Here is a 17,678-nt window from a genome sequence, read left to right as displayed (position 1 = left end):
ACACACACAGATGCCACCCCTACCCTGGATAGAAAGAAGGGAAGAAGTAAATCTGTAGTTGAATGAGGAAACCTGGCATTGACTAGATTAAGCCTCAGATATCAGGTAAAATGGGGCTCAAAGAAAGATAGAGTTGTATTATAATTTACATTTGGCATTTCTGTGGGCCTGAATTTGTGGCTTGTGCAAACTGAACCCATCACACTTGCTTTACGGGATTGTTTCAATGGGACAAGGTGAGACTGGGATGAGGAAGGCCCCATATACACCCTTTCAACTACCAGATGCATGTTGTCATTACTACAGCTCATGACTTCATTGCCCAGTCTCTTTTGGCTCCACCACTTACCAAACACAAGGGGTGCTGCAATTTGGCCAAGTTTATTCAGCTTATTTTTACTGTAAGCAAGAATATTCCAACAAGGGGCACCTGACTGGCTCAGTCGGTAGAGCGAGTGATCCTTGTGAGTTCTAGCCCCACGTTGGTAGGTGTGGAGATGGCTTAACAATAAAATCTTAAAAAACAAAACAAATATTCCAATGATTACCTCAGAATTAATGTATTTCATGTTCCTACATACAAATAATGTGACCAATGCTTTTAATTCAGTGACCCCCACCTGTAACACAAGACATTCTCTCTAAGCTGATAAGACACACTGATTCAAGATTTCCTTTATATAGGAGTATACATGATTCAACAAAGCATTTTCCTCAGGAGCTACAGTCCAGACAAGTTTTGCTACCTCCTTGTCAAATCCAATCTGACTGCACTGGGTTAAAATAAGCTCAATTGATTACCTGTCTTCACCTCTGCCAATCACCCCAGAAGGACATCGATTGTTTTTCCTTTAAAGTTATACCACTGGGAGCAAGAAAGTAATTCTCATTAATGTATTTATCACACTAAGGGTGCAATTGCTTATCTACGGTATGCTGAGTATTTTGCCTAATTACTTAAACTTGATGACTTTCCCCATTTTATAGATTAGGAAACTGAGTCTCAGAAAGGCTAAGTTACAATAAAGGCACAGAGTAAATAACCATGCCTATTTTAACTTTTTTTTTTTTTTTTTTTTTTTTACTTAAGTAATCTCTACACCCCACGTGGGGCTCAAACTCATGACCCCAAGATCAAGAGTTCCCCGGTCCTCCAAATGACAGGAGGTGGGGGTGGGAACAATGCCTATATTTAATCCAAGTTTGTCTAACTTCTTTTCACTCCACCACGACAACCTGCTAATGAAAATATATGACCTTCTCTTAAGCTTATATTTTAAAAAAGTCTTGTCAGGGAACTCAAGATCTAGAATAACAAGTCATTCTACCACTCCTACCCTCTCACCTCCTGCCCAACCCTACCACACTCACTCATATGCATTCCCTAAACCCACGTGCCACTCTAAACCCTTTACAGAAGCTGTTCCCTCTGTTAACACTGTCCTATCCATCCCCACTTAGAGAATATCAACCCCTCCTAAATCAGAAGGACACGGGAAGCTTTGCTCCCTCTGCCAAGGACGATTAGCTGCCTTCACTCCAGCTTCTGCAACTCAGTTTATCTTTCCACCGCGGCACACACATGCCACTTGAGGTTGGCGTCTGCCTGCCTATGCCTCTGTAACCACCTGCAGAGTACGAACTCCCAACGCCAGGGGCCAGGGCCTGCACTGTGGGGTTTCAACAAATACTTGCTGAGTTGGTGTATTTTAAGTCAAGGGCTATACTTTACACGTCGTAGACTGTGAATGAATCATAGGTAGGTAAGTACTGTGAAGTAAACTGGCTCTCACCAAAAGATGTTGAGGATAACGACGAAGGAGAAACTTTTCACTCACCCAAAGCCCGCTTTTTACGAAACCCCGCCCCCGTCTCCTCATAGGCTCTGCCCAGACCAGGGACGGCCCCGCCACCCTCCTCGCCAATCGATCGCTCCTCGCGCCTGCGCAAGCACCGCCCGGATCCCCGCCCCAGGTACGGCCCCGAGGCTGTGTCGGGCGGTTAGGTGCGGCGGGAGCCTTTTTTTTAACTGGCCCGCCCGCCATGACGATCACCTACAGCTGTATTGCTAATGGCCGAGCGGTCCTAGCGGAGCTGTCCCTGACTGGCGGCTCCTATCAGGTACCCCTGGGTCCGGACCTCCGCCTTGGCAGGTTCCGCACTTCAAGGGTGGCGCCTGCCGGGTCCGCCCCTCAGGACGCTGCGCTGCCGGGCGGCTGGGAGCCGGCACTGGGGACGAGAGACACCGCCCCGAGAAAGGCCTGCTTCTGGGAGGTGGTGAATCCCGGGCGAGCGCCGGCGCGCTTCCGAACTGCGGAGCCACACGTGCGCCGCCTGGGGGTTGGGGTTGGTGGTGCGCGCGACCCATTTGGCAGCGATGAGTAGCCAAGTGCTGCTGCAATTCCGGAGACCCTTAAAAAGATTTTCTCTCCCCTGCGGAGAAATGACTTGCAGTTCAAAACACACTTATTGAACATGTGTTATTTGGTAAAGGTGTTATTTGAAGAGAAAACGGGACCCGGAGTTGCCCATTGATGAGCTCGTTGTCTCTTTATGACCATGGGCTATATACAGTTTGTCCTACAGTGTAAAAAGTCTGCCAGCGGAGATAGGTCGGGATTGCGTCTGTAGCACTCAGGATGGGTGGCCGCTTGCTGACCACAGCGGAGGTGATATTAGGGTGCTTGGCGTAGAAGCCTTCTGAGAGTTAGTGTTAGCCTGGGACGGGAAAGGGAAATGGGGACTCCTGCATTCAGAGGGAACAGCATAGTGTGTTGGGGGAACCTCAAGAACCTCAGTGTGGCTAGAGCACAGGGTCACAGTATGTAAGGGCTAAAGATGAGGTCAAGAAAGCCGGCAGAGGTTAGTTAAGGAAGAGTCCTATATTTAGTTTGTTTTCTTATCGCAGGGGAACCTGTTGAGCAATTAAATTCATTAATAGCAGGATCTGATTCATCTTCCACAAAATTTGGTCTAGTTACAATATGGAAGGTGGATTGAAGGGGAAAGAACCAGTTAGGATGGTATTGTTCTCTAGGAGTTTGAAGGGCCTGAGGTAAGGACGAATGACAGTGCAAATGGGAAGGAGGGGGCAGATCCTAGAGACTTTGTAAAACTAAGAGAATAGGGTCATGCCAAGGTGATTCTCCATTTTTTTCTTTGTTTTTGTTTTTTTTAATATTTTTCCCCCACAATTACTGAGCCATAATTCACGTATGACAGTGTGTAAATTTAAGGTGTACAATGTGATGATTCGTTAAATTTTTTTCTTAGGTGGCATTAAACGAGATTGAAACTACAGATGGAGGAGCAGGATTGTGAGGGAGGAAGTCAGAGGGAATGTAGGAGAAGAGAGTACAGTTTGAGACAGGTTGGATTTTGTTGCCTGTTTGAAGACGCCAATCTATTTATGTACTTCCTTATCCACCTTATTCCAAAAAGATTTAAGTCGAAGAATGTCCAACAGGGTAGCCCTCAGAGGGTCAGGGCTAACAGTTGAGGATAGTAGAAGGGGGTGGAAAAGAAAAGTATGTGAGTGAGGAGAGAAAAGGACCAAAAGGCAGAACACTGTTCAGGAGCAAAATAGACAAGTGGGACACCAAATGAGGGCAGTGGTGTCCTGAAAGCCAAGGGAAGAGAGTTACAAGAATGTTTTATACCCCAAAGAAGTTGAACAAGATCTAAAAGGTACTCCTAGAACTCTACAATCAGCAGGTGATTGGTGACCACATAGTTAGCAGTTTGGAAGAAGTGGTAGAGGCGGAAGCCAGGCTGCTTTGGGCCAACTGATTGGGAGATGAGGAAGTAGGGTGAGTGTAGTTAGACCATCTTTATGAGAATTTAGAAAGGGAGGGAGACAGAGTGAAAGCTGAGGAAGTGTGATCCAGGAAGGGGCCTCATGTTTCAAAACAGGGAAGATTCTCAATGTATGTAGGCTAATGGGAAGGAGAAAAGGTTGAAGATCTAAGAGAGGAGGAGGTTGTTAGTACGGTAAGCCCTGAAGGAGCTCAACGGAATGGAATCCAGCATAGCAGTGGAGATGTGAGTCTTGGGACAGAGGAATGTCTTCTTTCTCTCAGGGAATGGAGGAGTCTGAATATAGAGACAGAGAACTTGGTCTCCTTCCTGGCTCTCCTCTTTACCAGTCCCTGAAGTGCTATGTTGCTCAAGATTCTTACTTCCATCCTCTTTTAACGTGACACATTCATTCACACCCGTAGACACCTTTACCTTGACCACTGCCAAGTCCACTTCCAGAGTGATCTCTCTCGACAGTTACATTGCCCAATAGACATTCAAACATACCATGTCCAGAGCTAATAATCTTTCCTAGAAGATTCCTCCTCATCTGTTTCTCACCTTGCTGAGTAGTTCTACTGAGCCATTCAAGCTGGCAACTGGGGAGTCCTCTTCAACTGCCCATTCTTCACTTTTACATTTGTTCATTTGTCATTGTGTTCTATTAGTTCTGTCTCCAGTATATGTCTTAAAACCAAATCCTTGCTTCTGAACCTTCTAGGCCCTGATACCAGGGTTATTGAAAATGCTTCTTGGGTGCCTGGGTGGCTCAGTTGGTTAAGCATCTGACTTTGGCTCAGGTCATGATCTCACAGTTTGTGAGTTTGATTCCCGCATCGGACAAACTTGAGCCCTGCTTTGGGTGAACCCTGCTTTCTCTCTCTCTCTCTCTCTCTCTCTCTCTCAATTTCCCTCTCTCCCTCTCTGCCCATTGCTCACTTGCACCCTCTGTGTAAATAAATAAATAAATAAATAAATAAATAAATAAATAAATAAAATTTTTAAAAAAGAAAAAAAAATACCTCTTGGGCATGATCTCTCAGACTTTAGCCTTATCCTTCTCAGAACTGGCCTCCACACTGCTACTCAAGTGATTGTTCCTAAAAAGCAAATATGAGGGGCACCTGGGTGGCTCAGTCGGTTAAGCGGCCGACTTCGGCTCAGGTCATGATCTCATGGTCCGTGAGTTCGAGCCCCGCATCGGGCTCTGTGCTGACAGCTCAGAGCCTGGAGCCTGTTTCGGATTCTGTGTCTCCCTCTCTCTGACCCTCCCCCATTCTCTGTCTCAAAAATAAATAAACATTAAAAAAAAAATTAAAAAAAAAAAAAAAAGCAAATATGAGTCACTCCCCTGCTTAAAATCATTTCGTGGCACCTGATTACATTCAGAGTAAAGCCCATACTCCTTTAGCCTGGAATTCAGGGCCCTATGTGGTAGGGCTTTTCCATGACTGCCTCCTTCTCTTCCTGAATATTCCTGTGCTCTGGCTACCCTGAACTTCATGCTGATCTCACCAAGGTCTCCCTTTGCAGCTTCCATTCCCTTTCCCTGGAACCCCATTTTTCTCCACTTTTTAGTAATATAACCTCTTCTGGACTTTGAAACTTTTCTCAATTCTTCCTTGAAGCCTTCTCTATGCCTAGGCTAATTTACATACCTTTAAGAAACTACTTACCAGGCTGAATTGGAATCTTCTTTTTCTGATCAGATTCCTTCAAGACAAGGAATGTCATCTCTGTCTTTGCAGTGTATGATCCATAGTATATAGTAGGTTCTCATAAAGAACTAATTGGGGCACCTGGGTGGCTCAGTATGTTAAGCGTTTGACTCTTAATGTCAGCTCAGGTCATGGGCTCGAGCCCTAAGTACGGCTCTGCACTGGCAGCACAGAGCCTGCTGGGGATTCTCTCTCTCCCTCTCTTTCTGCTCCTCCCCTGCTTGCAATCTCTGTGTCTGTCAAAACTATAAACCTTAAAAAAAAAAAAAAAAAAAAAAAAAACAGGCACCTAGGTGGCTTAGTCTGTTAAGCGTCCAACTTCAGCTCAGGTCATGATCTCACAGTTCATGGATTCGAGCCCCACATTGGGCTCCACACTGACAGTGCAGAGCCTGCTTGGGATTCTCTCTCTCTCTCCCTCTTTCTCTCAGCCCCTCCTTTAATCGCTCTCTCTGTCTCTCTCCCTCTCTCAAAAATAACTAAACTTAAAAACAAACAAGGAAGGAGAGAGACAGAAAGCTGAAGCAATTCATAAGGCCAAAGGCCTCTCTTTATGAAGCATGCAGGAAAGTAAGACAGTGGAATGGGCTGGACCAGTATGCAATTAGAGGAGAGGATTAAAGGTTTGGCATGACTGCTGTGCAGAAAGCTGACCAGGGGGAAGAAAAAGGGTGACAAGGAGCTTTAAGGAACAGTCTATCGTGTCTTTCCTCAGTGCTAAATATTAATGTCACAAATATTTTACATTCATTAGAAAAGTATTAGTATCTACCAAAGCTTAATTGTGAGATCAAATCCGCTGCTGTTATAGGGTCCTGGAGCTGGACAGGACTCTAGAGAGCGTCTTGCCCAATTCCTTCATTCTTCACATGAGGAAACAGACCCAGACAAGTCACTTTCTTAAGATGTGTAGCACAGTAATTCCAGAAATAGAGCTAGAGCCTACTTTGTCAGTCGTGTTCCTGCCTCATGTTGCCATTCACTTTATTTCAGCTTTTGCTATGATTTCCTTGTTTATATAACCTAAAAAGGACACTTGGTGAAAGCTAGGAGAATGTTCCAGTAATGATAATATAGTAACTGAAAGTTTATATATTCCCTTGATTTTTTGTGTTTCATAGGAAATCTTTCCCCTGGACAATACCGCCTGGATTGTTCAAGCACTACCAAGAATTTCACGTTTTACTTTCTACTATTAATAATAAGTTTTTCCCTCCCCAAAAGTTTTTATTTCAAGTGTCATTTTGTGGAAATGGAAAAGCTAATTAGGAATGTGACTATTCAAGTCTTCCTAGGTAACTTTCAGGTTCCTTTCACACTTCTAAAGTAAATTAATAGGACTCCATACAATTAACTATATTTAAGATATTCTGGATAGTCATTAACACCTTGCACATTTTTCCCCAGAAAATGAGCCTTACAAGAAACAGATAATAAGGGATCTTGGCAATTATTTCTTTCATAAAAAGAGATCAGTAAATAATATTGGATAAAAATTTTTATCTTTAAAGAAAGACTGCTTAGGATATTCAGAGAATAAGAGCTGAATACTTTTAACCCATTAACATTTTTACATATTTCAGTGACACTGAAAAGATACTTGATTAGATAGTGCTTCCCAGCCTTAAAGCCATATGTAAGCTGTAACTCTAAGCAACCTGCATTTGCACATGTAAGTATCCACACAACATATATTTGTGTAATTTTAATATTTTCCTTCATATTCAAATGAATATTTTATAACTTGCCTTTCACCATGTATTATGACTACCCATTAGTTCTCCTCATGAACACTTGTTCTTTAATAAACCAGTGAGAACATTGGTAAATTTAGGAGGAGGCATAATGAAAGACACTACAATCGTCCACAAAGTAAACGCTGATAATTTATTTTTAGGAAGCAGCGGCAACAGTGCTTCGACTGGTGCTTCTTAGAGCCGAGCCAAAGACCATAATGCAGATGGGAAGGTAAGTTACATTCTAATAAAGGTCTGCTTTTTAGCAATAATAATGACATGAGAAAAAAATGTTGGTTGCACATGCTCTTGATTGAACCTTCAGAAGAGAGAACGTCTATATGTAAAAGTATAAGATCAGATGAGAATGATTAACACCAAATTCAAGATAGTGGTTACCTCTGCAAAGGGAAGGGAGAAAAACGAAGTTGGGGAAGGGTATACATGGGACATTATGGTATCTGTAACATTTTAAGCAGATGGTAGGTCTAAAGTGTTCTCATTATCTTATTCTTCATACTTCTTTAGTATACCCAAAATATTTCTTTAATAAAAAAGGAAACTTCCACTTGAAAAATCTTTAATAAGACCACTCTAAGCTATACTTGGGACATTACATGGTATGGCCTAAGCCAGTCTTGAAAACATTTTGCTAGTGAAAGAACAGGTGGAGAGTAAGAGAGCATCTATTATTTTTAGACTCACCATTGGTTTTTTCAAGAGTAGGTTTCTTTTAACCTTTATACTGTAAAATAAAACAAAATACAAAAAACACATCAAGCAAAAGGATAACTTCATGAAGCTTTACAAGGGAACCTGCCCACCAATGCAGCTACCACCCAAGCCAAAAATACAGAATATTTTTGGCCATGTGCCCTGTCCCATCCACAGCTTTCTCCCTCTCCCCCAAACCAACCAGTGTTCCAGCTTCTATAGCAGTTACTCACCCTGTTTCTTCATTGCCTCAACCCAAATAGGCAACCTCAAACATGAGTGCCTAATCCTGCCGGCTCTTTTCTTTTGGTGTCTTTTAAATCTCTATATTTTCCCTCTCCATCCCTTTCTTTTCCTTACAATTTATCATTGAAGAACCTGTAGAGTGTAGAGTTTCCCACACTCTGGTATTGCTGATTGCATATTCAAAATGCAGTATACCATGTTTCAGGCAGCTGAATCCACAGGCTTGATCCCTACGGCAAGACTGTAGGTGTTTTTTTCATGAGATGGTACATGTGTCTGCTTCTGTCTCCTTTTGCCATGCTAGCAGCCATTGATATTCCTTGTGTAAAATGGTGATATTCTAATTTTGTTTTCACTTCTTAGCCAGTGCGATTTCAAAAAGACACTTTTCTCATCTACAATTTACTTACCTATATTGTGTATTCTAATTTGAATCCTTTGAATACCTCTTCCTGAACTCCTGATTCATATATCCAGCTGCCTATTCCACATCTCTGTGGGACATCTGATAGACATTGCAAACTTATGTCCAAAACCAAGCCTCCTCCTGCAGTCTTCCACATATCACCTTTCCAGTTCCTCAGGCCTGAAACCTTTCTGATCCTCGACTTTTGTCTCTTTGACATCCAAATCCAGCCCGTCAGCAAATCCTGTTGCCTTTACCTTCCAAATATATCCAGAACCTGACCACCTCCACCATTACCGTAGGAAGCACACCATCATCTCTTGTCTGGGTTACTTGATACAAAGTTAAGTTCATTTTTGTCTTTGTGTTTTTTAAGCATTTCTCTCTTAAAGTTTGATTTGATAGCATTTTATTATTAGGCAAAACATATATGTGATTCCAAAATCAAATTGAGAAAACAAGTTTCCTGCAAAAAGTCTAATTTTTATTCTTTCTTCTCTGCACTGTTCTCCCTCTCCCCCTATACAGATAACCATTTTGACTAAGTTTTTAGTTTGTCATTTTCTTTTTCTTTGCTTTTTTTCCTGTAAGAGACACATGCATATATATGTGCATTTCCCTTAGGAAAAAATATGAGAATAATAGATAAGTGGTAGTACATCATACACACTTTTCCTCATCTTGCTTTTGTTAGTTACCAGTATATCTTAAACATCAGGTAATCAAGGTTTTTTAACTTTTAAAATTCTTTTTCTTTTTAATGTTTGTTTATGGGGGGGGTGGGGCACGGAGAGAGAATGAGCAGGGGAGGGGCAGAGAGAGAGACACAGAGTACAAAACAGGTTCCAGGCTCTGAGCTGTCAGCACAGACCCCCACATGGGGCTCAAACTCATGAACTGTGAAATCATGACCTGAGCCGAAGTCAGATGCTTAACCTACGGAGCCACCCAGCTGCCCCAGGGTTTTTTAACTTTTAAAGATTTCTTTTTTTTTTTTTTAAGACAAGTTATCTTTATTATTATTATTATTATTGTTGTTGTTATTTTGAAAGAGAGAGTGTATGTGTGTGTGAGCAGGGAAGGGACAGAGAGAGAGAGAGAGAATCAGAAACAGACTCTGCAGTCTCAGCACAGAGCCCCACGTGGGGCTTGAACTCACAACATGAGATCATGACCTGAGCCAAAACTAAGAGTCAGACGCTTAACTGACTGAGCCACCCAGGAGCCCCTAAAGATGGTGTCTGAATGTTACTCAGTAATAACATACTAAGCATAAAATTAAAATATCTCCTCCCATACATCCAATATCAATTTACTTCAGATCACACATATAACTTTCAGAGAGATGATAGAATTAGCAACTTTTTTTTCCACAAAGACTCCTCCCAATTTAGAAATAAAAACATTTTCCAAGTGGAGATTATATGTATCAGTCAATATCATCATTAAAAATATTTGTAGCAGATATATATATACATGTAGCATATTATATTCATGATAAGACATGAAGGATTTACGTTGAAAGGGCACTTGCCTTACATTTGCTGTCTCTGGGATTATCTTTTCTACCTGTTTCTAAGATTCATCACTTTCGTGTATATCCAGTTTAGCATTTGACCAGGGCTGTTGCCTGTTAACCATTTGAATATAGAGTATTCAAAATGGCTAGATGAAAGTCTAGGGACCAAGCAACTGTTTTTGTTGCCATGTTTTTAAATTTTCTGGATTGTTGGGCAGTAAAGATAGAGGTACTTTCCAAGAGTCTTCTAGCTTGCTAATATGTGACTCTGAGAAAGCACAAAAGGTCAGCTCAGATACACTTTTGCACACTATAGGGGAGTTTAATTTCCCCTCCCCAGTTCATCTGGTTCTTCAGAATATTTAGTATTAACAGTTTACAACTTTTAAATTCTAATCTATCATAATAGAAAGCCAGGAAATACCAAAATTAAATATGTCTACCTAAAGATAGAGGGATCGGGGAACCTGGGTGGTTCAGTCAGTTAAGCGTCTGACTTCGACTCAGGTCATGATCTCGCGGTTTGTGAGTTCAATCCCCGGGTCGGGTTCTGTGCTGACAGCTCAGAGCCTGGCGCCTGCTTCATATTCTGTGTCTCCTCCTTTCTCTGCCCCTCCCATGCTCATGTTCTGTCTCTCTCTATCTCTCAATAATAAATAAATGTTAAAATTTTTTAAAAAAAATATAGAGGGATAGTAAAAATGAGTGAACGTAGCATTTTCTATTTGATCAAGATGAGAATCTTGATTCAGTCTTGGAATGAGTGATTCTGTCAAAGACACTTTAGGAGTGCCTGGGTGGCTCAGTCCCTTGGGCATTCAACTTCTGCTCAGGTCATGATCTCATGGTTCGTGAATTCAAGCCCACTTCTGGTTCTGTGCTAACAGCTCAGAGCCTGGAGGCTGATTCGGATTCGGTGTCTCCCTCTCTCTCTCTGCCCCTCCTCCCATCGTGCTCTGTCTCTGTCTCTGTCTCTCTCTCAAAAATAAACATTAAAATTTTTTTTAATTCAAAGTCATTTTAAATATAGAGTTTTCTCTTTATTGTATTTCATTTTTACTGATACAATATTAAATACATATTCAAATTTTATAGTTTCTATTTAATATAATTTAATTTTTCACATATATGAAAGATTTTCTAATTCTTATTGTAAAAAGTTATCTATATAGCTTGTATACTACTAATGAGAGCTTGAAAACAAAATTATATTCTTTGTGAGGGTACTTAATGTCTTCAGTGTTATCATGTAAATGAATGTATTCTTTTCAAAGCTTTGTCTACCATACTCTCTTTATTGATGGAATCACTTACCTATGTGCCACAGACAATGCCTTGGATACAATAACACCATCTGCATTTCTTAAAAACGTAAGTAACTTCTTACACTACTTTAAGGATTTTTTTCAGTTATTGAAATTATGAGGTCCCTGTTTTATACTGTGTTAGTAATAGTGTCACTAACCAAAAGCAGATCACTGATTTGTCTATAAAGCAGAGCTATTAATGACCCTCAGAAATTTCTTTTTTTTTTTTTTTTTTTTTTTACCTTCAGAGATTTGACTCTATCCTTCATCTGCCCTGTTTTCACACTTCCCTTGACCCTAAAGCAAGGTCTGCAAAGACTATCCACACAGATCTATTAGGCTCTCTCCTTGTGTTTATCTTGTTCTGTAAAAGAGAAATTAAACTTTACTAATATTTAATATACCTTTTCAATAGCATGTGTATTTAATTTACAAGTAATTATATACAAGACACTTCTGGTTGAAAATATGAATCAATTATAAGAGTTAAATGAAAAGAAAAAAATTGTTTAATCAAGACGTACTATCTTTAGGGAAGTTTAACTGAAGATTGTCAGAAAATATAAAATATGGTAAATACAACACGTACGTATATGTACTTACATACATTCATGAGATTTTATAAATTTCTTAAAGGTTAATTAGCCTTCTCAATAGATATCAGCTGTTGCTCATTATCACCCCAAGTTTGATCTCCAACCAGCACCAAGGAGACTTTATAAAAGCCAGTCTCAGAGACAGAGTAGGGCTAACCCATTATTCGAGTAGTTTTATAGCCCAGATATTACATTTGTTTCTTATTTTAAAGAGTAAATGATACTAAAGCACCTGGGTGGCTTAGTCAGTTAAGCATCCGACTATTGATTCCATCTCAGGTCATGATCTCACTGTTTGTGAGATCAAGCCCTGTGTCAGGCTCCATGCTGACAGTGCAGAGCCTGCTTGGGGTTCTCTCTCTCCCTGTCTCTCTCTGCTGCTCCCCAGCTTGCTCACTCTCTCACTCTTTCACTCTCCCTCTCTCTCTCTCAAATAAAGTAAACTTTAAAAAAAAGTAAATGATACTCTCCCTCTCTCTCTCTGCCCCTCCCTTGCTCATGCTCTGTCTCTATCTCTCAAAAATAAATGTTAAAAAAGGGCACGCCTGGGTGGCTCAGTGGGTTAAGTGTCCAACTTCGGCTCAGTGGGTTAAGTGTCCAACTTGATCTCACAGTTTTTGAGTTCTAGCCCCACGTCAGGCTCTGTGCTGACAGCTGAGAGCCTAGAGCCTGCTTTGGATTCTGTGTCTCCCTCTCTCTCTGCCCCTCCCTTGCTCATGCTCTGTCTCTCTCTGTCTCTCAAAGATAAATAAATGTTAAAAAAAAAAAAAAGTAAATGATACTAATCTTTAATTTTATGCACAAATTTTTAATTCAGAACAATATTATAATAAAAAATATTCATGGAAAAATTAGCTATCCTATAGTTACTAATTGTTATTTTCCATTCATATTCATGAATTATGTATATATTTTATTTGTTTAGTGTACCATCTTGCTTTAATACAGCTCAAACTGTACCACATATAGAATCAAGGATCATAAGAACTGTAATTCACTCTTCAGATATGCCTTGACAATCCCTAGAGTCTAGATACTAAACACTGTTAGCCATTTAACTGACTATACTCTAATTTTTTCTCTCTCTGCGACTGTGACAAAACATCCCAACTTTACCACCTTTTCAAAACCAGATGATACCAAATTGCCAACCACATAAATTTTACCACTACTTCTGGGGAATACAACATCGAGTACAAACAATTGAAAGAATTCCTTCCTGAGACTTTGCAATGTCCTTTAACAACCATAAGGGTTTGAAAGATAGTATCATGACGCTTAGTTGGGATTGTTTAGTTATCGTTGAGTGGACTTTGAGGGTAGGAGCAGGAGGGCACATTTATTTAGAAAATATCGTGGCCATCCATCTTTCTTTGTCTCCCAGAGGTGAACATCTGCTCTTCCCCTCAAGTCCTCAGACATACGAAAGGCTCCAAGCGGTATCTGCAGTCTCACTACGTGAGATTGTGATCTGTACTGCAGCAGTGGAGAAGACTGAGCAAGCACAGTTTTCATAAATACTGCATCTTTAATTAGAAAGGACACTCTCCCACCAAAAAGCTAGAAACGGTGCGGAAATACAATATTCTTTTACTTCACATTTCTGCCAGATTTTGCTTCAAATAAACATTTGCTCTGTAATTCTCCAGTTAAATTATCTACACAGGTTAAACATTTCCATTAATGTCCCTAGGTTAGCGACACTTTTCTGAGAAATCCTTTGATGTCACAAGAACATTTTTCTCCTTCAAATGCAGTTGCTGCAGATTTTCAACAAGTATTAGGGAAGTATATGGTATGTAACCTCCAACTGTACTCCTAAACATTGTATGACAGCTGAAAAATCAGTTTGGAATTAGGAGATAAGAGCTGTAAAGATGAGAACTGAGGATTTCTATTCTTATATAATGATAAGGAATGATATCCTCAATATATTGGTAAGTGAATAAAGCAAGATAGATAAAGTATATATGGTATACCATTATTTGTTTACCAATCTTATATGCAGCCATTTAAGAAAGAGGGAGTAAATACAAACATGTTTATTTGTTTGCTTATAGTCAAAAACAAAAAGGGAGATTGGGGGCAAGAAAAGGATAAATCAAAAACATTTTAATGGTTGCCTACATAGGGATAAGGGGCAGGAATAGAAACAAGGCCTTTCTGAATGAAACTTGTTTTGAAAATTTGACTTCAGAACCATGTAAATATTTTACATAATTATAGAATACTATTAAATTAAATTTTTAAAAAATAGTCCCTAGAGTGAAATAAGACAGTCCCAAGAGGACAAATACTGTGTGATTCCATTTATATGAGGTACCTAAAGTCAGATCTGTAGGGACAAAAAGTAGAACAACAGTTGCCAGAGCCTGGGGGGGAAAGGAAGAGGAGGAATTGGTGTTTAAGGGGTACAGAGTTTCAGTTTGGGAAGATGAAAAATGTTCTGGAAATGGATGGTGGTGATAATTGCACAACAATGTGAATATACTTAATGCCACTGAACTGCACAGTTAAAAATCATTACAATTGTAGGGGCGTCTGGGTGACTCAGTGGGTTAAGCATCGAACTCTTGATTTCTGTTCAGGTCATGATTTCATGGTTTGTGGGTTCAAGCCCCACATCAGGCTCTGAGCTGGCAGTGCAGAGCCTGCTTGGGATTCTGTCTCCCTCTCTCTCTCTGCCCCTCCCTGCTCACTCTTGCTGTCTCTCTCTCAAAATAAATAAACTTAAAAAAATTTTTTTAAATCATTACAGTGGTAAATTTTGTTCTGTATATCTTATCATAACAATTTTTTTATTTTAAAAAAGTAATCCCTAAAACTCAAAAAAAAAATCTAATAGGTTTTTTTTTTAATGTTTATTTATTTTTAAGAGAGAGAGAAAGAGACAGAGGATGAGGGGCAGAGAAAGAGGGAAACAGAATCCAAAGGAGGCTCCTGGCTCTGAGCTGTCAGCATAGAACCTAATTGTGTATTGAGTTGATGACTTAAAAGACAGTGAAAACTTATTTCAATCGACTTTAAGAAACAACAATTTATATATTCCTAGTGAGATTATACCCTAATGACAAAAGAACTAAAAAATAAATATTAAAGTTTTTATTTTCAAGTGTCCCATTGTTAATAATGACATTGGTGTTGCTCTTCTAAAATTGGTTTATATAAATATATTACTTTGAGTAATCAAGTTAATGTCATTAGGAATCAAGGTTTTCAGCAATAGTTGCAAATATAAAGTCAAAGAATTGAGTAAAACCTTATAATCCTAAATTTTACTTGAAAATTAAAAAAAAATTTTAAAGAAAATTAAATACTGAAAATTTTAATTGAAAGTTACGTATTGAAATTTTTTTCACTGAAAATATATCAATCCTTTTTTCTCTTTTAAAAAAAGTATAATGGGGCACCTGGGTGGCCCAGTCAGTCGAGTGACCAACTCTTAATTTTGGCTCGGGGCATGATCTCGCGGTTTGTGAGATCGGGCCCCTCGTGATTTGTAATTATTTCTCTCCCTCTCTCTCTGCTCCTTGTTCTCTCTCAAAATAAATAAATAAACATCATAAAAATAAAAAATAAAAGTATTTCCTAGGTTGTCTATTGAAAAACATTAGAAATAATGACCAACCCAGTAGCAGTGTGCCCCCTTAGCATCTAGATTATTGTCTCTAAATACCATTTTACACTAAAAAGAATAAGACCTAATTGCTGATGTCAGGCAGGAAACATATAAGCCAGAAACATTTTGTCATACCAGAAAAAAGGAAGCTTTCAAAGTTCACTGTACTCTTGTCAAAAGACTTTAGGAGCCAACTTGAAGTAGCTAACACTTGTCAGTAATGGAATAACTGAACATCAAAAAGAATAATAACTGCAGTGGATTGTAACACATCATATATGTTAAAACTCCCTTGAGTTCCTAGATACTATCAAAGAGGGGGAATAATCCCTCATCAGTCAGCTCTGGAAGATTCTAAGGATCCACCTCATCACTCCAAAAACCAATAAATAAAAGGCTCAACCATTTATTCTGACTTTCTTATATGAACTGTACTTCAGATAAAACAAATAGTTGATAGGGAAAAAGGTTGTTGGTTTTTTTTTTTTTTGGTCTTTATATAGACCAAATATAGAAATACGCCAGCTAATAAACAAAGAAGAGGTAATAAATTTCACTATTTTACAATCCCTAATGTAATAATAGATCTAGGCAGTGATCATTGATGACTGAAAAAATTAGGTGAAACGCTGATGGGGAAATTCATAATAAATGAAATGAAACTGACTCAAAATACCTAAACCCATTGGGGCACCTGGGTGGCTCAGTCAGTTAAGCGTCCAACTTCGGCTCAGGTCATGATCTTGCAGTTTGTGAGTTCCAGCCCCACATCCAGCTCTGTGCTGACAGCTCAGAACCTGGAGCCTGCTTCAGATTCTGTGTCGCCCTCTCTCTCTGCCCCTCCCCCGCTGTGCTCTGTCTCTCTCTGTCTCTCAAAAGTGAATAAATGTAAAAAAGAAATTTTTTTTTAAAATACCTAAATCCATTGATTATTCCTAAGGTCACAATAAGGGAGACAATCAGTCATCAGTTATGTGTTTCTTGGTGTCACACAGTAAGTAGTATATAGCACACATCTGAAGTAGGCTTGCCCAAAACATCAAACCTGAATAGGACCAAGCCTTTATATCTAACTACCAGTTTACAGGAAATAGAGAGATCAGTGACCACATTAAATGATACACAGCAATCCAATCAGCAAAATCCAGAATATGAGAAACTCTACAAGACAAATAATCAAATTTCTTCAACAAATAAATTGCAATGGGGAAAAAGTTAAGGAGAATCCACAGATTAAAAGAAACTTATGCATATCAACTAAATGCGGACTTTAGATCCTGGATCAGCAAAACAAATGTTAAAAAACAAAACAACTATGATTTTTTTTATAAATTTGTTACAAACTGGATGTTTGATGATATTAAGGCATTTTTATAGATATGATAATGATGTTGTAGTTTTATTTTTAAGAAAAATGAGGCCATATCTTTTAGAAATACAAACTGAAGCATCTACAGATTAAAATGATAGAATGTCTGGGATGTGCTTTGAAACAATACATTTGGGGAAGAGGTAATTGGTAGTAGTATAGATGAAACAAGATTGGCCATGTGTCGATACTCGGTGATGGGTGCATAGGGATGGGTTATACTGTTCACTCTGCATTATACTGTTCACTCTGTATATGAACTTTTCCGTATTAAAATATTCTCAGTGTAACTTTTTTAGTTTTCTAATTATGTATTTAACAAATCAGTACAAATCAGCAGCCGAAAACAGCACACATTTATTATCTCCCAGGTTCTGTGGGTCAGGAATCCAGGCAGGACTTAACAAGTTCTCCTCAGGGTCTCACACAAAGTTGCAGTGAGTTTGTTAGCCAGGCTGTGTTCTCATCCAGGAGCTCTGGGGAAGATTTGGCTTCCAGGCTCATTCAGAGCCTGTTGCAATGTTCATTTCCTTACAACTGTGCCAGGGATGCAGCTTTTTACTGGCTATTGACCAGGGGACACCCTCAGGTCCTAGGAACTGACAACAACAGGTCCTTGCCACTTGCTGTCCTCAGTATGGCTGCTTCCC

The 17,678-nt window shown here is 39.5% G+C and overlaps 1 protein-coding gene across 6 annotated transcripts in view; it reads left to right on the top strand.

The window, feature by feature from the left end:
• Positions 1–1,956: 1,956 nt before the first annotated feature.
• LOC102971441 (vesicle-associated membrane protein 8-like) overlaps positions 1,957–17,678 on the top strand; it is a 47,974-nt gene continuing 32,252 nt past the window's right edge. For 4 of the 6 annotated variants that reach the window (XM_042984307.1, XM_007074772.2, XM_007074771.3 and 1 more), the window contains exons 1-4: positions 2,012–2,121; positions 7,414–7,484; positions 11,412–11,508; positions 13,734–13,835. In XM_042984307.1, coding sequence (XP_042840241.1) covers positions 2,044–2,121; positions 7,414–7,484; positions 11,412–11,508; positions 13,734–13,835 — 348 coding nt within the window. In that variant the 5' untranslated portion in view covers positions 2,012–2,043. Of the gene's footprint in view, positions 1,975–2,011; positions 2,122–7,099; positions 7,189–7,413; positions 7,485–11,411; positions 11,509–13,733; positions 13,836–17,678 lie in introns of those variants that run through there. The other 2 variants (XM_042984309.1, XM_042984308.1) reach the window with 2 other exon arrangements.

This window comes from Panthera tigris, chromosome B1 (genome assembly GCF_018350195.1).
Source record: "Panthera tigris isolate Pti1 chromosome B1, P.tigris_Pti1_mat1.1, whole genome shotgun sequence".
Taxonomy (NCBI): Eukaryota; Metazoa; Chordata; class Mammalia; order Carnivora; family Felidae; genus Panthera; species Panthera tigris.
This window is presented reverse-complemented; position numbering and strand designations above follow the sequence as displayed.